General features: G+C 46.2%; 1 protein-coding gene across 5 annotated transcripts in view; it reads left to right on the forward strand.

The window, feature by feature from the left end:
• Positions 1-423: 423 nt before the first annotated feature.
• Positions 424-24,257, forward strand: part of arhgap12b (Rho GTPase activating protein 12b) — a 59,319-nt gene continuing 35,485 nt past the window's right edge. For 2 of the 5 annotated variants that reach the window (XM_030078875.1, XM_030078880.1), the window contains exons 1-2: positions 429-586; positions 5,568-6,336. In XM_030078875.1, the coding sequence (XP_029934735.1) occupies positions 5,659-6,336 (678 nt within the window). In that variant the 5' untranslated portion in view covers positions 429-586; positions 5,568-5,658. Of the gene's footprint in view, positions 587-5,567; positions 6,337-24,257 lie in introns of all 5 variants that reach the window. The other 3 variants (XM_030078877.1, XM_030078878.1, XM_030078879.1) reach the window with 3 other exon arrangements.

Raw genomic sequence — 24,257 nt, forward strand, 5'->3', positions numbered from 1 at the left:
TCTTCTACTCTTCTTTTCTTTCAAGATTTACAACCATGAATAACAAAAGACCGCACTCGGACTCCCCTTGCAAATTTTATATAAACCCCACCCTGCGACCTCACCCCCTCCGGCTCTTCTTTCACAAAATAACCCTGATAGTACCCACTTTTTTAGGTAATTACTAAAAGTACAGACAGTGAGCTGCTGACAAATAAGGAATGCTCATTTTAAAAAACAAACGAACAAACAAAAAAAGTTATTTAATGCACAGTGACCTATAGCTTCCATCTCCCCTTTGTGCTTTAATTATGGGAGTATTATAAAGTTTCAACCCCCACCCTCTCACAACAAACAGGCGTACTGCGCAAACACGCTCGTCAATACGGAGTTTTATGTTGAAATTCGCGGCCGGAAGCGGTGAGTGTTTTCGCGTGTGGCTTGGCAGCTCGGCGGAGAGGCGGGGGATTGCGAACAGACGGACTGACTGGAGCTCTGCAGACTCTGCCGGAGCCGCCGACACTGAGATAGGTGGGAAAAGTTCCGTCTCAACTACCTTGCCGCTCGACTCAGAGTGAACTCGGGCACGGTCCGGGGGTTTTTGAAGGTCAGTATGGCTCATTTCGTGTCCGCTTCGTCCGCTGTTTGACCACTGACAGGTTATTGGTGTCTTTCGGAGTTACTTTGTTGCCATGCACGCCGCTGGGAAGCGGAGGGCTTGTATCCGAGTGAACCTGCAGTGCGTTCGTCCAAGCGCGCAGGCTCTGGAAATTGACATACCACTGCCTTCTAGAGAGGGGCTAAATAATCCAAATAACACGCTTGTTGATGCAGGCTTGGTGTTTTTTTTTTTTAGCCGATTAAATATTCCATGCTGTGTTGAGATTGTGCACTGATTATCCGGCACTCACCTATAGATTTGTCCGGTTTATTTTGTTGCTGTGTGTTTTGGCCGCAATGCCCCTCAACATTTGTCCCCATTAACGGTGCATGCAGCGAGGTGTTTCCCAGCGGGCACGTCCCTGCCCTTTTCTCGGTCCTGGGAATCCTTGGCGATGTCGAAGCGGAGTCCTTTGTTAGAAATGCATATGCATTAAATTCTTTGTGTTGACTTGAATTTCTCCAGCCCATTTAAGGGTGGTAGACGAGGGACCCCTGCCCCCCACCTATAGTTTCCCTCCGGCGGGGCAGCACCCCCCCTCCCTCTCCAGCCTACCCACCACCACCACGACCACCCCACCCAACCCACCCCGGTCATGCTCTGGCCGCTCAGCCCCCCACGCCTCACTGAGCCAGGCTGCTTGTTGTCAGGGCTTTGCATGACATAATTTGAAAAGGACACTGCTTTTTCGTGGAATGCGTCTACCCACCTATATGCAGTGAATACCCGCATAGGCGAGTTGAAATGCAGCAGCAGCAGCAGCAGCACATGTTGGAATGGATACTTGGCCACATCTGTTTTGAATGAAGCACGGGGACAAAGGCAGTCCGAGTCTCAGGGTGTTTTGCTGCCTCAGTGGCTGGCCAGCAGATGTATGCAGACAAAAGCGCAGGTCGTGATCCCTACAGTGATGCTTAATGCTGTTTTTTTCCCTGCTGTGTCTCGTGATTATATATGCAATTTAGTGTATTCTTGAACTCCAAGGCATGGATTTATATTCATGGAGAGTTTTAGGAAAGAGCCAGCCTCACCTTTTCCACCCTACCCACAAAATAGATATGCACATGATTTAACCCCGTGGAACCCCATCCCCATCTAAAAATAGCTTTTGTTATCAGTTTGGATTTTTATTTGAATTGCATGCCTGTCCACAGTTTTCACCCGGATAATGTGTTATTTATGTGGAACATTTCATAAACCAGTGTGGCAACATGCAAACATGGTTTAAGTCAACAAAGGGGTCCAGAGAAAAGTGTGTTGCAGTAATATATTTGACAGTGTACAAAAGCATGGATTAGGTCTGGAGGTGGGGAGGTAAGAGTAGGTACAGTAAACTTCTGTTTCATTCATTGTGTAGTGCAGTGGTTTTCAAAGTGGGGTCCGACCCCACAGGAGTCGTGGCCTCAGCAAAATGAGAAATAGTTTGATTTCACTGTAATTTAATTCACTAGAAATTGGTGCAACACAGACAAATGTTTGAGTAAGTATTTTAATATTATGGTTTAATCTCACCATATTCAATCTATTTGTCAGGGACAATTCAAGGACATTTAAACAATTTAATATTTAACACAAAACAAAGCATCATTTTGTATGAAGGTTCCCAGGACAAAATCCCTTTGAATTTGGGGCTATGGTTTCATGAAAATCAACAGAATATGAAAAAGTTTGAAAGAGTAGTGAAGCTGACCCGCTCTTTAGGACGACTGAGCCCCACACAGCATCTGGGAATAAGGACAAGGAGGATTGTGCCGCTGGAAACAGACAGAAAGAGCGACAGTGGCTGCGATGCTGAGCTGTGCCGACCCTTTTTCTGAACAGCCGCTCTTAAGTGGCACACTTTGATTTTCCACAGAGCAACAAGTTGGCTGGAGCGCTCCTCCGAGACTTCACTTTTGTTCTGGCACCATGCAGTGACGGGAATTCATTTGCAGTGAAATATTCACTCTCTCGGGTCCTCTGCCAGAAGTCTGCAGAATATGAAAGACACCATGCCAGTTTGGACAGAGGAAAGAAGCGGGGGCTGAGCCCTGAGCGGAGCTGTAAGTCTTGGCTATATTGTGTCCGAGCAGCCAGTCTTAACTTACGGTTAACGGTAGTTTTTGTCAAAGCGGAGTGAGTCAGTCTGTTGTGGGCCCCTGCCAAGATGGATGATCTAATGCTGGATACCCAGCCGTGTTACTGCTCCTGTCTGGTCTCTGGAGTTCCTCTAGGTTTCATTGATACAGTAGGATGTAAACCCTATTAATACTATACAGACAACCTGATGTGAAATTGATATACTCCTAAAACGTTGAGGCTGTTAAAAATCATGACCAAATTTAGTCTTTTCATTATATAGTCCAATTCTGTCTGATGTCATAATTTTGCTCAGTGTGATCTGGTGTTTTAGAGATCAAGGTAGTTGACCACAACCCTGTCCTAGTGGGAAATGCAACTGTGGGAAATGCTGGTTGAGATTTCAGAGCCTTAATCTTTTGGATAAGTGTCTCCACTTTCAGATGATAATGGTATGTAGAGAGCAGCTGCTTGTAGGCACAACAGATAGAGCTATCTTGAACTGCATGGTATTGTCACACACACTTATAACACAGGAAATGCAACACGCTGGTGCTGCCGCGTCACTTATTTGAGGTGTTATCTTTCATCTGAGAGCACAGTAGGCACGCAGCAACCCCAAAAACGTTTCCATAATCACAGTTTGTAACATCGCAGTGCGGCATCACTGTAAAATTGTGGTGTGATGTATGACTGAAGCCCATGACTTTACATCTCAGGCACTTGTGGTGATGCTGTGAACTGTAGAAACAGGGGCAGGAGGGGTGATGACGCGGGGGATGCGTGACTGATTCCCAACCCTGGTGTAACTCCACACACACTCTGCAGCTCGTAATCAGACGCTGACTGTGCTTGCACTGTCTTCTCCTACTGAGAGACAGTCATTCATAAATGCTTGGATGTGTGTGTGTGTGTGTGTGTGTGTGACTTCATGGCTGAGGTTTCTGTTGGGACAGGCCCAGAGCACAGCCAGGCACACACACTAAAAGCCCCAGGCATTACATAACACTGTGTGTGTGCTTTACAGTGTTGGAACAGATAAAACAGAAACTACTTAAGGCCATTATTAACATGCGGCCCATCTCCTCTCGTCTCCCTCTCCCTCAGCCCCTCTGTCATCTCCCACTTCGGCCCAGACAGCTCTCGCCATCGTAAATCTATTCTGGGTGTGTAGCTGTCAGTCCGCCTCTGACGTTGAGAGTGTGTGTGTACATATTCCTTTACATGAGGAGGGAGCCCCTTATAGATTCAGCGGCATGTTCTCACGCCTCACTAAAAGCACCTGCTTTTACCGCCTCCGCTTCCAGGATGTCGGTCCACGCCGGCTGCTATTTCAGGGAGGAAGAAAGAGAATTTGATATGAGGGAGTCGCGGCAGTCACGGTAGCAGCTCCTCCGCGGCGGGAGAGCCCCAGACCCGGGATGAAGCAGTATTTTTAGGTTAACCGACAAGGGGATACGCTCTGACAGACAGATCTATGACAGGCCATCTCCTCATCCCAAAACAAACCCAGCAGGAATGGGCCCAGCTGTCCTCTGACTCATATACACTGACTAACATATCCTATAGGGGGTTAGCTCCTATCCCCGTCTTTACTTTTTAAAGGTCTCAGAGTGCGCCGTGTAACCGTATTAATGTATAATGGTACACGACGCTGTAAGAATCCCCAAAAAGCTTTATTTTTGGACACAGTCTCTGAGGGAATTAAAGCCCCAGGGAGTCCAGTGTCGCCGCTGTTGTCATCGGATCGCATGCAGGATCAGTGTGTGTGGTCGTATTGTCATCACCTGTGGCTCTGCAGAGGTGGCTCAGGTTACCAAGGTGGATATCCTATGTGGTCGCATCGGTTACCACAGCAGTGTGTGTTGATGTCCCGTTGTGGGTTTTGGTAATCAGAGGGAGGAGTTGCCCTGCGGTGCTCTTTTGCCAGCTCACTGATACAGAATTTCTGTGGATGTAGTTCATGACATAATATGAGTTTGGTGGTGTCTGTTACAGTAGCAGCAGACTGTGGTCATGGTAATTAGGTGAGTAATAAGGTTGGATTTGAAACCATGTGGTGAATACTCATGGAATTGGAGCATGTTTGTCTGCCTTGGTGTGTGTTTGTTCATGTTTTCAAGCAGGGTGTCCGCATGTCCTTAAAAAGTCGCAAAATGTCTTAAATTCAATTTTAGAATTAGTAGGCCTTAAAAGTCATTAAAGAGTCTTAAAGTTTAATTTATGAAGCCTCGATTTTATTTAAACATCTTTTAATTTCTTTTTGTCAAAATTGATTGAGCTCTACTGCATGAAAGTCAACTTTTCTGATGTTACAAAACTCTAAATCTACTGCTGAACCTGATACTTCCTTCATATTTTACTCTTATACACCACATTTACATGCACGCAAGAAACCAGAATATCCACTTCAACATCTGTAGAGAAAAATCCACAAAAATCCTTGGCCTTGCCTGCTCCAAGTTCTGTGTAAAAAGTAAAAAAACAAAAAACAAAAACAAAAAAAATAATCCTGGTTATATTTTCCAGCAGCCACTGGTATCTAAGCCAAAAGACTCTGTTGGGATTATGCAGTCGATAACCAAACATATTCTAACCAAATACTGACTTCAGCACAAGACCAAATATATAGTGCTCACTTTTACACCTAGCTGCAATACCCATTTAATTAACAAAAGATTATATTCCCCCAAAATTAGTATGAAATTGTGTTAAAAGTGACCTTGAAAAGGTCCTAAAAAGCATTAAAATTAACTCTTTTTTGAAACTCTGTCCAAATCTGGCCTCAAGGCCTTGTGCCTTCAGTATCTTTGGAGTGTAGCTTGTGATGCCGTACTAAAACAAAACACATCTCTCTCTTCTCCCACAGCCAAGCAGTTCCCCAGTCAGACATGAGGATCCCTCCAGGCCTGGGTCGCTGAGCAGCTGAGGTCAGAGTTCAAGCGGTCACACTAGCAGTCATGGCCGACAGAGAGGGGCTGCCCATTGCCCCGGGCCAGGTCTACATCGAGGTGGAGTATGACTACGAGTACAAGGCCAAGGACAAGATGGTGACCATCCGCCAGGGAGAGTGCTACATGCTGGTGAGGAAGACCAACGAGGACTGGTGGCAGGTGAGGAAGGAGGAGGGCACTAAGGCTTTTTATGTGCCAGCTCAGTATGTCAGAGAGGTGCGCCGGGCGCTCATGCCCCCCCAGAAGCCCACCCCAAGAGCCAAGCCCACTGTTCTGGATATCTGCCGGGCCTCCAATGAGAACCTTAACAGGCCCCAGCAGGAAATGTCCAGCTTTGGGCGCCCGTCGCCTTCTTCCACCCCGTCACCGTCCTCTGACCGCGTCACACCGCCCGCTCTGTCCAAGGATGCTAACCAGAATGTGGGGAGTCCCCATCACTGCAAGGTGGTGGCTGAGCTGGTGCTCCTTCACAACAACAACAACCATCACCACGCCAATAATTCCACGTTGCCTCGGACACGGGCAGACTCACCCCCTGCCAAAGTGGGGAACGGCCACAACAAAAGCCCGGACAGTGACAAGACGCCGCCATCGAGCGACTCGCCAGTGGAGGGGTCAAACAAGCTCCGCAACGACTCGGAGTCCGGGGATGACTTGAGCAGCAGCTCAACAGAGCATATGCAGGTAGGAGAGGCTGCTGTTTCGCTGTGTTATTTGGAAATGGCATACCCACCATTTCTGCTTTGCGTGTCACCACATTGTCACAAACTGGGAGTTTGTGCATTCCTTAGTAATTTCAAGAAACACTTAACCCCAAAATGTATATTCCAGTGGTAGGGTCTGTGCATGACCAGATCATGTTAAATAAAAAAATATGGCAGATATAGAGATTTTTTTTTTTTTTTTTTTTTTTTTTAAATTGGGGCATTTTATGGATTTTGGTGCTATAAAAAGATGGCCACTTTAACTTCAGTAGTTTGGGAGACTACAGTGGGCTTGGTGGACCCACAAACTTTGTCTGATTTTTGAATGATGCGAGGGTGAGTAGATAATGACTGAATTTCCATTTTGGAGTGAACTATTCATTTAAAAGCAGGAAATTGGACAAAATTTGACTCTGTTGTTCTCTGCTTTGTAATAGCATGGAGTGGATGATTGTATTGTAAGCACTTTCTCCCTTTCTCTCATCCGACTCTTTGTTCATTTCCCACTCTGCGCTCGTGTCATTCATTTTTCCTGGGACAGCTGTAGGAAACGGTCCTCACCCCCATCAGATTGTGCCATATTAGCTGTTGAGAGATTGCATGTTCCTCTGTCACTGTCTCCTGCAGAGCCGGATTCATCCGTCAGCCCCTGTGGAGAATAGCCTCTTTTATTCCACCACACTGCCTCAAACACTTTTTGCCTCATTTGCCAGATTTGACGAGAGCGGCAACAGTTGCAGGTGCCCATTAAAATCCTCTGCCATTGCCCTTGAAGGGGAATTTGCCCGGCTTGTACAGATGTGATTTTGGGCAGGGTGGCTGTTACAATTGGATCATTAAAGACTAAATGGTCTGTTCATGGCTCCACTGGTTAATGGAGGGTTCTGTAATTGAGTCTTCAGGTGGCGAGGAATGGCAGCCGTCTGGTTATGTAGACCTGAAGCTGTCAGCTTCAATTCTGGTATTTAAACTTAGCGATTTCTTTGTGTGACAGCAGGTGATGTCTGCTGGGGTTTCTAGCTTAGATACCCTTGTAGAGTTCAGTACTTTTCAGTGACGAAGCCCTGGATGTATCTGTTGATGCTTCAGACAGCATCATTCTAGCACACAGATCCCAACCAACCCTCCTGATACCCCTGATGGAAAACTGACACTTGATTCTCGCCCTCCCTTCATCTTTTCATTCCTTAGACTGATAACTCATCCTCTGTCCCTGATCTTGCTCTCATCACCCAACACCAGCAGAACAGGGGTGGATGGTCAAAATCTGGAGTTTGTCCTCCCTCGTCTCCAGCGGCAACAGATCAAAGGAGGGAAGATTCAGAGAGCATAAATCTAAGCAGGATTCCTTGGTGTCTGATGAACGCAGAGCCATTTTTTTGGGGGTGGGTGTACCCACCAGGCAGGGTCAGCTCGTTTCAAGGCTCCAACTGCTGCTTGTGCTCTTTGTTCCACAGTCAGCGGCAGCCTCCTCCACCATGGAGCCGAACAAAGAGAGACGGGCTTGAATGGAAACTAGGTCATATCTGCCGAGGATCAGTCTGTAGCCCCCAGTCGCCCCGCCGTGGGGACCCGTGTGTGTGAGCGTGAGTGCCATGTGCGATGCGCCATGTGGACTGCAGGGAAGTGAGAATGGAAGCCCACTACCACAGTTTACAGTTTGAAAGCCCGTAAGATGCAAGATGGCTCACTGTTGTCGTTTGGTGGCAATTGAAATATCTCAAAACCTTCTTTTGCTGCGGGGGGGAGGAAGATTCCTCCTCTCTGCTGCTGCCTGCTTTCACCAACCTTTTTTGAATTAATTTCACGCCTGTCAAATCACATGGGCCAAAATAAACACACATTTTGGTCTCGGGCATTTACATTTGCATGGCCGGCTTTTTGGAGTATTCTTTTGCCGGGCTACAGTAGTGGTGGCGGGGCGGATGAGGAGCAGACAGCAGACGTGATTCCGCCAAAGTCCCGGTGAAGCTCAATGCGGGGGTCGCAGGGGCAGGTGGAGCCCACTCCCTCTCCCTCTCTCTTTGTGTTTTTTTTGTGGTCTTGTGTTAGTTTTTCCTGTTTGGCCCGTTGCCAGGCAAGTGAATGGACCCAGCCGAAAACCAATTCTTTTAACTCCCCCGTTTCTGCTCCTTCCTGTCATTGGCTGGGTGCAGGCAAATTGTGTGATAGAGTGAGATAGACACAGACAGGCAGAGAGGGAGAGAGAGGCTCAATCTGTGACAGCACTGAAGCAGTTTTTGGGGGAAAATTGGTGCTAAGGCAATGTAACTGCCCAAATGCCTGTCTCTTTTTTTTTTTATCCTCCAATGTCATCTTCCCTCAATCTCTGTCCTCCCCCACGAAATGAAGTCTCACTCTGCAGGGGTGAGAAGGAGCGGATGGATGGATGGATGGATGAATGGATGGATGGAAGGATTTGTGTGAGGGAAGTGTCAGTGACAAGCCGGTGCTCGGATGCCAGCTGGGCGCCTTTAATTGATTTGATTTGATCACCGGGTGACAGTTAAGGCCTTGGTGTCTTTCCATACTTTCCTTTTGTGATGTGCTGATCTCTGGGGCTCTGGCAACAGGAGCAGCTGATGGTCCGCCACCCCCCCCCCCCCACCCAAACACCATGAGGGGTCGCTGGGTTTATTGGCACAGCCATCCCTGAATCTGAATCCTATTTAGTTGCGAAGCACCCCGGCTCGCAGCTCGTCTAAAAGCACAGCTCCTATGCTCTTAAGGGATTGGCAAAATAAACCTCTTTTCCTCACTTCTCAAGAGCCTGGCATCAGGGCGGCGTGCGCTTTCTTAAGAGAACGTGGCAAACCATATGATTCGAAGCCTGTTTTTCACTTCAATATATTTGGTTTCTCCGTGGCCACGCTGTTTTAAAAACGCCGCTGCTTTGCCTATTTTACGATTCAATTAAAACACGACCGTGAAGTCTCTATCGCTACAAGGCCTCATTGTGTTTTTTTGAGATAGGTTGTTTTGAAATGGTTTAACTCATCACTTCTCGCAAATGGAGTAAGTCTGGAGGCTGGTGCTTCGTGAAAACAACAGTTTTGGTGAGGGAAATGTTGTCTTTGCTTTCCACAGCGCAGGGACTTAATGAGTGGATGAAGGCTGATGTGTGGGATTGTGTGCGAGGCCAGATTGTTGTTTTCTCCCTCCGAGATGTGTCACAGAGGGGAAGACGTGCGGTGGCCCTGGACGTGTTTGTGTCTGTGGCTTTGCACTCTGGAGCCAGCGGGCTGCCCTGCGCTCACTTACTGTCTGCTGGTAATGATATCTGACCTTCACAAGCCCCACGCCTCGCCTTGATACCGTCACACAACATAAAACTCAAAACAAGGTATGAACGACGGCCTCCCTCCCTCTTCTCTCTCGAATACAGCACGTTTCATCGCATGGTTGTGTGCAGCGCTTTCTTTATGAATAAAACCGAGATTACAAGCCATATCACTCACTGCTCTAAAATAAACCACGCTCATGTATCACTTGTCTTGACTGAAATATGCTAAAAGACCTGCTCACAGCCGCCATGACATAACTGGCTTGTGAACGGATCCTGACGAATTCCACAGAAGAAAGAAAAAGGGAAACAGCTGAGTCGAGGCTACAGTGAGTTGCTGTTCCTCTGTCTGCTCCAGCCCACTGTGTGGTCTTGGGTAATGTCGCCTACTCTCTGGCAGCGCCTTGGGGGTGGAGGAGGCGGGGGGCGGGGCGGGGGTCGTCAGACAGGGACAAAGTGAGAGGGCCCTGGGCCGTGACAGAGCCGCTGTAGCCCTGTGGGAGGACGGAGACCCGGGGACAGGAGGCCAGACAGACATGTTTTCATGTTTGGGTGAATCTGGAGATTAGGAGTAGAGCCCGCGAGCCGTAAAGCCACCGCCACGGCTGCCGCGTGGAGATGAATGACTCGAAAGAGCAGCATTACAAGGTCACCGTTAAAGAGGAGGGCGTTAAAACTGAACGCCGTGCCGTCTGAGCGTCTGAATGGACTGTTCATTGTTGCACTGGTTCTGTTTTTCCTGCTACGAGTGACTTGAGTGCACAAGGGCATGTGTGTGTGTGTGTGTGTGTGTGTGTGTGCACTTTGGCTTGGTTCTGCTTAGTTGTGTATTTGCTGACTTGCGTAACAGAGCAAAGGTTGTGAATGTGTATCAGGGGCTTAACGGCATATTGAAATAGACTGCTGTGTGTGGGCGGCCGGGAAAGTAGCAAGACACCCCTGAGAGTACCTTGCAAACATATTCACCCTCATTTGTGTGATATTCTGCTGTTTTGGTGCAGTGAAATGGATCAGTAATGGCCACAGATGTGCGTTTTTTTTTCGGTGTCTATTGTTATTATAAAGCATAGCACTGGTGAGAACTGTCTTGTGCCTCGAAAAGCCTTTTTTTGTCTCGTTTTGTTCCTCGAGAGTCACGGGAAGCGCTTCAGTTTACTGTACAAAAACCTGTTCTGAAACATCAGAGCCCCACACAATAAACTGCTAATTACATGTTCTGTTAAATGCATTCTCTGCCACGGACGCAGTCTAAAATTTGAACACACAGCATAGCACTCTTTACGACAGCCAATTTCCAAATAAGCTGAAATCTCTGAATTAAGTAGAAGAAAGTGTATGGTCTAATTAGATAATGGCCGTGTAAATACCACTGAATGTGAGTGTGTGCTGCTGCGCTGTGAAGTGGAGTGCAGCTTCCTCCTGTCTGCTGTGCCCCGTAATCTGGAGCTGTGCCGACAGTCTTACTCCAGCACCGGCTCAAAAGGAGGCCCCTACTTGTTTTCCAGTGCATTCTTGACATTCCTGCCTCAGTGCCTACACACACACACACACACACACACACACACACACACACACACTAGTACAGTTAGTGAACAGGCCGGCTAAATCAATGAGGGTCTGCTTTCACATCAAAAGTGAACCATTGGAGTTAATCTAACCCTAATCTAATATTAAACTCAGGCAAATAGTGCATCAGCTGCCTCTCCTCTGTCTGCCTGCCTTGTACTTTCCCGTTTTCTCTCTCCCGTCTGCGCCTGAAGTGAGCTTCCAGTTTCTCTTCTACTTTTATGTGCTTGCTGTGTCTGTTGCTTCCTCCTCCTCTGTCCACGTCATATTCCTCGCTGCTCACCTGTCTCTTCACACTCAGCGATGTTGTTAGAAGTGATCTATATGTGCGGGGCAGGGCAGCAGTGAGGAAACCTGGGGTGTCCCGAGTCAACAGTCCAACCTGTGAGGACCTTTAACCCCCCCCTCTCTCTCCACCCTGAGCCTTGCTTCTGCAGTACAACAAGAGGATTAGAGCCAGCAGGGCCCTGAGGGGCTGAGCCCTCAAGATGACCACAACAGCAGAGATTGACAGATCAGTCTGTGGGTTAGGGAGACTCATGTCTGTTTTGTAACGTATGGGATCTTCTTCTTTTAATCCTTCCCATGAGGACTGGAGGAATTCTGGGAGAGGAAGGACGCCTCTTTAGTGTCAAAAAAAATTCCAGAAAATACAGTTTGGTGTTTACCCCACTATCTGATTGAATATTGTTAAACAAACATGTAACATTTACAACATCGAAACGCAAGCAGATTAAATTGTCTGAGTTGTGGTAGCAGCTTGTTGATGAAGAGTACGACAGGCTAAAATCCCTTCCTGACTCCAAACACAACACCGGAAATTTTTCTCCGGCCATGTCAAAATAAAAACAATTAAGCACCACGAGCCGTGATCAGGGACAATGAAGGTGATGTGAAAATGTGGAATCGGCAACCTGGAAGCGCATGAATCACAGTGAGCTGTAAAAATCAAATCGTTGAGCTACTCACAGAACAAGACAAAACTTCAGTTGCTGAAAAAAAAATAAATAATTTTTCCCCGCTGTAAGAACCATCATGTCCTGGAACTGAAGAGCGGCGTTGACTGAGGAGAGACTCGCTCTGTCTCTCTCTCCGTGGGCTTCCACAGCGCTGCTCTGCCCATGGGCTTGTGATGCTGTGTGGCATTTATTCACCCAGCGGACAACCGGGATACATCACCTGTTTAATTTGCTCACCCCCTCCCCCTCTCCCTCGCTCTTACTCTCTCTCTCTCTCTCACTCCATTGCTCGGTGTGGTTTATTCAGTTCCTCTCGTGCCATTCGCTCTCCCTCCCTCTCTCTGGGCTTTGGCCGACTCGTGTGGTTCAGTGGACTGGGACAGCATGTTCACAGAGGAGAAGGTAAGAAAGCCTCTCTGGCCCTGCGTTTCTGTTTCCCTCTGCGTTTCTGCTTCCCTCCTCTGTCCCTCTCTCCTCCTGGACAGCCGTGCCGCTCAGCCGGCATATCACCCGACCACTCTCTGCCGTCTCATATCTGGACTTTCACTACAGGCCTCATCAGTGCTGTTTCCTCAATGTGATGCCACTTAGGCATGTCAGCTGGACGCGTCGCCATCTCACACCCCTCTGGTTGCTGGATCGTTTTCTCTCTCTGACCACTGTGGCGTTTATATGTGAACAGTTCAGACTGGCAGCACCAACTGTTGTTTATACTTGTATGTGTTTGATATGGTGTCGGGCACGTGTGGGTGTATTTGTGTGGGTTTTATTTGGCGAGGAACTGTGGACACCCCCCCCCCTCTCTCCCCTTCCCCTGACCAGTGCCAGCCACAGATCTGTGTTTGCATACAAGTGAAGATGCTCGGGGCGCCGTGCTCTCGCTGCACGGTTACATAACTGATGCTGGCTGTGTCTGGAGACTTTCAAACAGCTGGTAGTGATTTCCCCCCCAGCGGCCTCCTGTTTTGGATGAGCGGACAGGTCAAGCTATGCTTACACTCCGGCCTCAGAGGACAGCGAGCCCAGCCTGGAGAACTACCCCCCCCCCCCTAATATCCCACGCAGAGCTGTGTGTGTTATGAGAGGCTTGTGGCCGTTAGCGCAGTGACAGAGAAGTCTTTTAGATATCATGTTCCGGCTATAAAAGTGTTTTTGGCCCCAGCTGTGTTAAGCGGTGCTTTTTTGTGTTGCGTGCCATGTTTCCGATTTCTCCTATTACCTCCGAATCCACCTTGGGGGATCAGAGTCAGCAGAGCGCTAAAGTGGAGCGCCATCGCTCCCCACAGTGCTTAGCTTTGTGTTTCTTTCCCCTCTCCGCTGCAGCTCCCCTCCTCTTTCGCCCATGCTGGCGTTTAGCCTCCGTAGAGACTGACTCAGATTTGAAGGGTTGCAGCAAAGCCTGCTTCAGAGGTGAAGGTTCCTCTTGCAATGCTTCTCTTTTGTTGTCCTCCCAGTGCACAGACTTGTTCTCTTGCGTTTCACATGTTGCTGCACTAAACACAATTCTCAGCCTGTTGTGCGAGATTAATAGCGTAATAAGCAAAGTCAAAAATGGTCCTGTGCAGTCTGTTTAAATGAAAGTGTGAATCTTGTCTCGTCTCGCACCTTCTTGTCACACTTGTCTCCGTTTATCTGTTTCGGCCACTTTGGCTTGTGGCACTCTGTGGATTATAGCTTGTATCGCAGGGATAACATTTAGTGGAACAATGCAGCACATTACTGCAGATCAAAGACAACATTTTTGAGCCATCCGGTGGTTCTCTGCTCATCTGACTGCGTCTCTCAGGAGGGGCACTGCTGCTGCTTGTTGCCAGTGTGGAGGCGGACCGGTGGAAGCACTGGAGCGTGGGCGTCTTCGAGCGTCGAGGGGCACGTATTGTGTCTGTCATATGCCACTGCTAATGTTAATTACCTAGCGTGGCTGCCAAGGAGACAGAGGAGCAGCCCTGAATCGAACAGCGCAGAAATATGAACTGCTAGCTGCTATCTCGCCAGAGGTCATTTACTGTGAAAGGGAGATTGGGATTGGTTTGTCACCATCTATCAGATTGCAGCTGTTGGCATCTGTTTCGGTGTCCAGGGGTGCTGTATGGTGTAGAGGACTTACTGGGGGACAGGCAGATGTATTTCTTTAAATTACCATGCACTGTTCAATGTATTGACCTGCTCTCAGTGGAGTGATGGATGTTTTTTTTTTTTTTTTTTTTTTGTATCAATGGATCCCGAAGCTGTTTCATGGTCAGTCCTGGTTTTGTGGGCTGCTGTGTGTTTGTAGCTTTGGGGGATCTGCTGCTCTCACCAGACCTGTGACGCCGTGTCTGTGACTTTTGCCACTGAATTGACTTTCCAGAGACTCTGTGTTTTTTTTTTGTCCTCAGAACTTTCCACCAGCCGCCAATACTGAAGAGAGGGCTGCTCTCAAAAAAAAAAAAAAAAGCAAACAAAGAGGACACAGAGAGAGGGCACGCTGTTACTGTGGATGAGTCTAGATCCTTCTGCCAGCTTTACAGTTCTGTACTCCAACAGTCATTTCAAACGCCAAACCACAACAATCCAATTTAAACACAGCATCAACACGCATCCTGGATAATTGTACCCTCAGGGGCTCCGAGCTCAGTAGGGAGTCTGCCATCCAAGCTCTGGCTTTTGGGGATGCACTGCCAGTAGATATGACTGTGCGTTTACTCAAAGCAGTGCAGAAATAGCTCACCGATAACACAGACACTAGGAGGCGAGGCTGATAACTGGCCTCAAAGCTCTCTGGCACAAGGAAGAGACTTCCAAGGCCACAAGCCGATGGCGTCCTTGCATGTGATTGGCAGAGAAACACTTCCCAGTGTCTGTTAATGCGACGGATATGTCAGTGGTAACGGATGTCCCGGTGTTCCCTTCATGCTCTGGCGGCCCCTCAACGCCATTGGCTGGTTTGATCACCGCCCTGTCTGATTGATTGACAGCTTGTTGATTATTCTGTTAGGGAGGGATTATAGAGTTTCAGTCCAAATGCACAGAGCCGAGCTAGCCTCTTATACACAGAGACTGGGGAGGAACAGTAGGGAATAGTGATGGTGTAAAATGTTATTCTGTGTTTATTTGGCTTAAGGAGCTGTTTTAGTTGGGTAGCACTTGCAGTATTTACAAGGTTTGTATTTGTTTCTGTGATGTCTTGTCAGTGTGTGTGCACAAGATTCATTGTGAATTAAAACCCTTGAGACTTTGTGAAGATGTAAACAGGGAAGGGTCCTTCAGGAGGCTGCTTTGTGGTTTCAGATTTTTCACGCTGCCACCACTTCCATTACACACACAGCTTCTTTTTTCTCACTCTGTGTGAGGCTTGGTAAAGTTATCATTATCTATGTTGAATAGATGCATAAAAGACATGAATATGTGTATGCTTGCCAGTGCTCCTCCTCTAACAATGCTCATTTCAGCTGAAATTCATAGCAAAGAAGTCAGTTTAGGAACTGGACTGTTTAACTCTTGGTATGTCAAGTACAAAGACCCAATACAAATAACCCAAAACTGGAGACGTATTAGACCCACAATGAGCACAGAGGACAGCTCAAACATCATGTCAGTGAGACACCACAATGTCAGACATTTCAGACTGCACAGACGGGTACTATGTGGAACAGTGTGAGAATAGACTGTCCCAAGGATTGTGTGTGTGTGTTAGTGTGTGATTCAATTAGACAGACACAGCAGAAACACAAGCACAAGGCCCTCATGCAGTACCTTTTCTGTCTTAGTCATTGTACCTCGACAGTGTACTGTGTCCCAAATAAACCATTATGCAATACACTATCACCACCGTACCAGTAGATATTACAGGTCGGCCTGGTCCAGATCAGGGTCTGCTATATCTGCTTCTTCAAAGCAAGAATCAGCAGAAACACTCAGCAGAAAGAAAGATAGAATGACCGAAAGGAATAAAAGACAGAAAGAAAGAGGAATCATCATCGTCTTTTGGGTCACGGCGGTCATGTCAGCTCACCAATAATCAGTCATTCCTAACCGGAGACACTCTAAGGTTCGCTGTCATCAGTGACTATCAAGGGTCACAATTAATTTCTGTTTAATACTTAGTTAATAATGTAGTAATGTCAGAGAGTAAAGTCAAATTTAGATCACAGATGGATTAGTTCATCATTAATTAGGCTACTGGTTCCTCAGCTGAGATACCCAGGCTGACAGCCGCCCGATCACTGCATTGGTAACTATCAGGGATCCATGTGAACTATATTTATTCACTGTTTCGTCACTGTCATTATCAAAGACTGTAGTTACCCTACAGTAATAATCTGTGATTTTTTTCATATCAATAAATATGTCATGCTACGAATACTTTTTGGATGGTTCAACCTTAATCTTCAACAAAGTAGCAGGTGAATATCTATTTTTTACGCTCTTGTCAGTATGACTTGAACTCTTTTGGTGTCATATTATAGCTGTATGACAGTGAGCTGAGTATCAGCACCAGCTCTCCTCCTCCTCCCTCCTACAGCAGCACCTCAGCCTCCCAGGTGAGCACTGGGGCCAGGAGGATCTGACCATTTTGCCCACCTTCTCAGAGGAGGATTGAGAGCAGGAAGATCTTGATGGATGTCTGTCATGATCTGAAAAGCTCCTCTTCTGTCTCTCTTTTCCTCCCGTGAGCAGACCTCATATTAGAAGGGTCATATTCAGATGCTCGTCTCTCCTCATTTACCATCTCAGGGAGTGCAGTTCTATTTCCATCTGAACTTGCTCCATTTTGTTGCACTCCTGCCGGTCTTGGACCTAATCAGAGTGAAGGGAACGTCAGAAACCTCCTGGTTCTTTGGCGCTGTGCTTGTGGTCAGTCTTTTCACAGGGGAGGGTTTCTCTTATAATCTTCTCTTTCATATTAACATTGATGAAGACCTCAGTAATGTTTGGTATGGGAATACATTTTAATCTGCTATGCATTCTATATCCATGCTACTCTCGGGCTAACAGTACAGACACACTCACAGTCCCTATCACCTTGGCAACAGCTCTCTGATTGGTCGAACTTGTTTAAAGAATTGTGGGTAATGTAGTATGTCTGTCTTAGTGTTAGAAATGAAGTCAGTCTCTTAACAATGTAGTTGAAATCAGAGTAAATAATGGCTGCTGGAGGAGCAGATAATATTGTACAATGTGACTGGGTCATGCCTTCTCTTACTGTTACACTACAGCTGATTCCTCCAAGTGTGTTTTAAAGTCCAGAACTTTCACAACTGATACTTGAGTTGTTTTTTGAAGCTCAGCATTTTTTTAAAGAGAATTTTAAATAGATAACGGCACCAAACCATGAGCTTCAGAAGAGGAACCTCATAGACAAAATCATGAGGGAGTGAAATAAAGTCAATCCTTCTGTAGTTGCTCTCCACTGTCACACTGAACTATTTCTTACACACACAGGCATCCCATTTTAGTGTCTAATGGGCGTGAGTGTTGATAACAATGTGATTTAGATTTTTTTTTTTAACACTGGGTAAACTTGGTATCAGATACCGAGCCCTGGCTCACAAAGTGAAATGTGCTTTTAAACTCACTGACAGTTTATAATTCTAAGTGTGTTTTAAAACTCAGCATTCATGAGCCTTAAAACAGTTGGACTGCCATATGTGTCGCAATCTGTGTCGCAAAAACTCAAAGGTGTATACATGGCTGAAATACCCTTCAGTGACCTGGCTAAAGTTGGAATACTCCCCATGTCAGTCAGCATTGCTTACACTGAGTATGATCTTATTTGGGTTAAGGTAATTGGAAAATGCTGTTTACATGGACATTTCTTTTTAAGTATCAAGCTGTAGCAGACCATCAGGTGTGTGTGTGTGTGTGTGTGTGTGTGTGTGTGTGTGTGTTTAGGTAAAATATGCAGGTCCCAGCTTTTCTTTTGGAATAGGTCTAATCAGCTAAGCTTTAAAAGTAGACAGCAGGCACTATTTGCCATATAAATTAGGACTGTCACATTTTCCAGAAATCAAGTTTGAACAAATTTGAAATGACACGCAATATGTTCAAATGTATTCGTATTCGCTAATTTCTGTTTTCATGGTCAAATATTTTCTCGCCACACTTCTTTTGATGCATTGCAGGCTGTTTCTTCAACCCATGAGTTGAGTAATTGGAAGGAAATTATAAGGCAGACTGTACTGAATTCAACACTTATGTTTCAGCTGTTAAGTTTTTTTTTTTTTTTTTTTGCATGTGTTCAATTGTATCATGACAACTAATTTCCGAGATGTACAGTATAGCAATGAGAAAATGTTTCATATTGCATTTTTTAGGAGGTGGGCTGGTCTCAGATCAGCAGTCCTGCTCTGGAATACACCCAGTTTTACATAACCTACTTACAGAAAGACAGACGTGATAATTCTCGCCGGATGAAACGCTGTGACAGAGTATTAGGAAATTGAGGAGATTACCCAAATTAATACAAAACGATTAATTAATTAATACCGTGATTAAAACATAATTGGCTCAGCCTCTCTCACTCTTCCTGCAGGCTGCCGCTGTACTCTCTTCCTCTGTGTTTTTTTGCCCGGGGAGGGAGGGCAGTGATTGCTATCTGCAGAGAGACCTTACATAGTCTGAATCCGTTCTGGTGATGTATCCACAGTGGAGCGACATTAAACAGCTGACCTCACTCGACCCTGGTCCTGCTAACCATCTGCTCAGACAGGCGCAGCATAATAATGCCTGTTTACATACACAAAACTGACCCCGACTTCTGCGCGATCCTTTCATTTCGCTACCCGATCAGAACTGTGTAGGCGTCGCCATCAGCAAAGCCTGACTGGGAATTAACTGTATTCCCACGGAGGCCAATTTGAACTTGTGTCAGACAAACAGTGAGATGCAGCCAGAGACAGGAAGGAACCGAGACAGTGTGATGACTACCTGCTGCCGTTATCAGCTCTGGAAAAAATATGTTTTCCTCTATCAGTAAAGGTCCTTGAGGCTTGTTTATTTGAGCAACACAGATATGTATGAGCTTTTTTTTCTGTTTGCAGTTTGATGACTTAGGTCTATGGTGTGTAAACGGCTGTGTTAGTAAAAGTTTTGATGATGATGAGTCTTTTTCACTGCAGCCATTTTGACATGAACCAGCAGGTAAACACAGGTGAAACTAATGACGTTTCTGTTCCATTGAAGTGTAACAGAGTCTTCCAAGCGAGCCAGCATTAACAACAGCAGAGCCTTAACAAGTGTCATTACTAATACCCGTGTTCATGTTAAAATGCTGGAAAAGTTACCATGACGTTGTGTGTTGTACTGGTTGCAGCAACACTGTCTGTGATCAAATTCATGAAAAGTAACCGTGTCAAGTTTCACACCTGTGATTAAAGTTGGGTTATGATGGCGTGTGTGTCTGCTGTCTAAACTCAGTTGTACGAGCAGAGTGTGTTTTCAGTTCCTTATGTTGATAGTTACTGTTACTTTCTGTATGAGAGTTTGTTTTGGTGCATCAGTGGATAAGATAAGACTTTGTGTGTGTGTGTGTGTCTGTGTTTTTTTGTTTTGATGAAGCCACTACTTAGAACACTGTTTTTTTCTGGATTAGACAAGTAGGATGGAGGAGTCCAGAGTGCGATAATCATCTAAAAGTACTATGGGCTTTACTGGGTAAGCTTCACGCTCCAGCAACTGTAGGACAGGGGGGCTTACGGGTCAGCCAATGCCTCGACAGACTGCCCCCGCCTTTGTGTGCGCACACACACATGCGCACACACACGTACACACACTAGAATGCAATCTTCTTACATATCTGGATTAAGGGGTTGTGTTGTGTACTGTATGTTCCTGGGTTACCCCCACCCATCCCCCCAGAATCCTGTTCATTCCATACCAGCATGCTCCAACATTTCTCATCTTGGTGGACAATGTATTCATATGCTGCCCCTTTTGACCCATGGTGTGTGTGTGAGTGTGTGTGTGTTTGTCTAGCATCATGTCTGCTGTACTGTGGATTTTCCCAAGGCAGTCAGGGTGCCAGATGCCTGTACATGTTTACGTTTGGACGAGTGCAAGAGGATGTTGGGTTTGTAGATCTGCTTTGTTCCATGTCTTTAATTCACAAAGTCCACCCTCCTTGTTTGTGTTTCTTCCCTCAAGCAACTGACATTAATTGAAAGGCGAGTAATCTGTCTTTATTAGGGTTTGGGAGGGTGGCGACTGCGTGGCCCAGGCCAGGACCCCCTCCCAGTGGCCAATAGAGAGGTTCATTGTTGATCCGCCAGCCAATCCCCAGGCTGTCGTGGCCTTATTGATCTAAAGTGAGTGGGTGTTTGCAGCCATGGTGACTTATCCAAGTCAGACAGCAACCACCACAGCGCCTATTTGGTCATAGTTTGTGCTTAGGCTATGTTTAGTGAGCTCTATTTGTGGTGATGTTTGAGAATATTCTCAAAGGGAAGAAAACCACTTCACACAGACATCCTGAAGTTAGCTCTGAGATGCATCATCTAAAAGGGAGTAATAAGGGATGATTGATCTTGAACATAGACACAGACACTTTGTCTTTTCATGTAGTACACTGATGAGGTAAATCCAGAGTAAAGCCATTATCCTTATTTGATGTACCTCATTAGATCAATGCCAGTCACAAAGAAGATGTAGATTTAGAGAAGCCAATGGGTTTTAAATGGATTTTATGCTTTGAGACAATAGAGTGTAGATTGTGCAAGAGGGGCTGCAGCTCAATATCTAGGATTTCCTAAGAGGGAAAACTACTTTATATTGCCATTCTTGTCACAGTATTAGATCCTTTGCTCAAAATCTAGCTGCAAGTCCAGATCCCTTTCCTGGATGGGATCAGCAGCAGGTCTCATCCACCTTCTCTGAAACAATTCCTACATCTCTTTGCCCACTTGGGCCCTGATCCATTGGCTGTTTGTTCCTTCCATGGGTGCTGTGTTCCAGGGTTCCCTCTCAACCCACTTACCCTGTTCGCTACCTCCTTACAACACAACAGCACCCATGCTACAGACCCCTGTCAGCACCACTGACAAGAACAAGGCCACCTTATGGTAGGTGACAGGGTACCCTGATTCCTGCCCCACACTTGAGTCGTTCTGCCAGTGGATTGTTGAAGTTTTGGCAGACAGAGCTGCCTTTACATGTCATGGCTGGCCGGGCAAGACAGTAGTGCCATTCTCACTGATGTGGCAAGACATGCCCAGTGGAAATTGAATTGCCCTCTACAGAAGCAGCTCTTTGACGATCAATTACCCAACCAAGGCCCTTTACAGGCCATTCAGAGGACAAAGAGAGAGCAATGCTGTCAGTTTGGAGATGCTAGAGCCTGGGAAAGTTTATGTCTCAGTGTTAGGGAATTGGCTCTGTAAAAGGGATTTTGAACAGTGTAATTTTTACCTGGATTCTATGGTACATCGTTCAGAAAAGCACAGACTTAAAAATGGCAAACTCAGGATATTTTGCATTGTAGTTTTTGGTAATATGAGACACTTATTTTGAGACTCCTGCCCACTGTGGGATTTTGGGAACTGAGACCTGTGGGTGCTGTGTGTGGCAGGCATCGCGTGGCAAAGGATGGATGTCAGACCAGCCAGAAAACATAGACGATGTAAATTGGGAGGAGGCTGGCAGTCAGAGGGTTCAGCATGTGGTCATGTTTTCAGTGTGACAGGCGGGCCGACGGCCAGCTGATGATGTGGTTCCTTTTTCTAAAGACCCCAGGCATGTGACTGGGCAGTTATAGATGACAAGGCAGGCCCTCTCTCTAGCAGGGACTGTGCAGAACAATGGTTTTATAGTGGCTGGCCTGCTACTGGAACTTTTCTCTGGATGGATGGGGTGGGGATTGGGGGGGCATGGATGGGGGGTGCTGGCTAGCTTGGCAATCTCTGGGTAGTGGGCTGAGTGACCCCTGACCCATATGAGCAGGACGCAGTGCCACAATGCATCTCTCTGTCGCTGTACCTCCACCCCCAACACTCATACTCACTCAAACACCCTGAGTCATGGTATGTGGGCTAATTGGTGGATGGGCTTGAGATTTCAAGATACTTTCATAATTATGTGGCTCGGTTGCCCATCTTCCCAGATTTTTTTTTGGCACTGTTACCACAAGACTTTGGTTGTCAAGAATCACATCAATCCTGGTTTACAGCAGCTGGAAAATTAATTTCTAAAAATGGCTGTTCTTTATTGAGCAACATTGACTGAAAATGGAAATGCCACGCATTTCCAGTTGTCAATGTGTCTTTGTCTGCTCTTCCATGAAGTGCTGTGATCACAGGCAAAAAGCTAAGATCAGTTCTTAGAGCTGAAATTGCCAGGCCCAGCAGGGGCAGGTCACGTGAGCAGCTTTAGGCCATGACACACCAAGCCGATGGGCGGCCATCAGCGAGCATCTGTGGCCCTAGTTTTTGCAGTGTGTTCCACACTTTTGGACCCCATATTTGGACCCCTGTTGGTGGCCTTTCAGCTGGTTGAACATGTTGAAAAGCTATGGAGCCGTTTGGTAAGAGAGATCACTTCGATTGGCTGTTCAGCTTTGTGAGTCAGTGCTCGAGAAGAGAAACAGAATTATTTTTCACTACCGCGTCTTCCTTTCTTCTTGCACAACCAAAAGACCAATGGCTGAATATGCCGGTGCCATTTGCAACTTATCAGACATATACTCGATTAGGGGTAGCTGAATTACCAAACCGTCTATGGTGAGTGAGAACAGTGTGAAAATGGTAAGCAAACGCTGCTTTGTTTATGGTCCATACAGCCATGTCTGGTCAGCATTCCTGGGTCTTGTCGTTTCCCTTTTTGAATGATGAATACAGAATACTGCCACCAGCTGGTATGGAGAGTTATTTCCTCTCCTATAGGTGCAGAACATAAATGGTAGCTGGCCATTGGCTGTAGTCTTTGTGGTATGCTCAAATGCAACTTTTTGGCATTCCCTGTTTTTTTTCCACTACAGCAAAATTTCAATGTCAGTGTGAATCTGAGAGTTGAACCTGCAAACTGAATGCAAAGTGAGGGCTTATTTGAACTTCATCTTAATGAGCCAAATAATTCTGAAGTGCAATTCATTTTGAAAAAGAAAGAAAAAACACTTGAAAAAAGAGTCATAATTCTTTTTGTATTCTTTTATTCTTTTAAGTATTTCACTGCTACAGGAATTCCTCCATTTTGCCAGTTGTTATATCATGATACTTATTCAGTCTGTACCCAGTTCATGAAAGCTGTGTAAACACCTGGTTGTCGTGTTTCCCAGGACTGAAAGTGATGCTTTTTTTTTTGTTTATGTGTTTGTTTTTTAATAAATAGTAGAACATGTCCATGGCTGACCTTAGAAAAAAACACCACCCACAGAGGCTTCATTCTCATTTAACTGACAGCTAGTTGGTTTAATGGTTTTGTAAAATCACATTGCAGTTGTAGCTCTGCCTTCCAAGATGATAACCATTCATGGTAATAGAGCAGTGGTGCTCATCCTGTGGTTTGAGCAGCAGGGTAATGATGTTCACCATATGCTGATGACACCTTCTCTAGGATGTGGTAAGACACCAGCCCTGCTTTTATGGCAGACTATGAAATAGAATCTCAGAGGGTGTTTTTTGCTGTTGTTGAATCGTTGGAGGGTTTAGGCGGTGAGTCAAGGTCAATATGATGGTGTGCAGGGAGAAACGTTGAGCTTCGCCTCTGGATGATGAGTGGCAAGGAGCCAGGAAATCCCCCACACACCCTCACAGAGCCACGGAGTGATGTCTTGGTGCTGTAGTTTTCCCTTATTTCATTATTTCTTGCTTTCTACAAACACAAACTAGATGGCATCCACATGATTTGTTCTGCTAGGCTTCAAGCAGTGATCCTTTGTTAATACTCGATACCCTCATGCATTATTGTAAAGAATGAACACATTTGATGGAGACCGGCAGAATACAGTTTAGTGATGTAAATATGCAGTTTATTATTATTATTTTCCTCAAAAAGCCCTTCTTTGCCCTGCCAGAGACAGGGAGATAGACTGTGTTCTCTCTCCCTCTTTTTTTTTTCTCTCTCTCTCTCTCCTGTGAGGTAATTCCATTTTCTCTTTGTAGATGAGCGGTGACTGCAGGGTTT

The sequence above is a fragment of the Myripristis murdjan genome, chromosome 20 (genome assembly GCF_902150065.1).
Source record: "Myripristis murdjan chromosome 20, fMyrMur1.1, whole genome shotgun sequence".
NCBI classification, from domain to species: domain Eukaryota; kingdom Metazoa; phylum Chordata; class Actinopteri; order Holocentriformes; family Holocentridae; genus Myripristis; species Myripristis murdjan.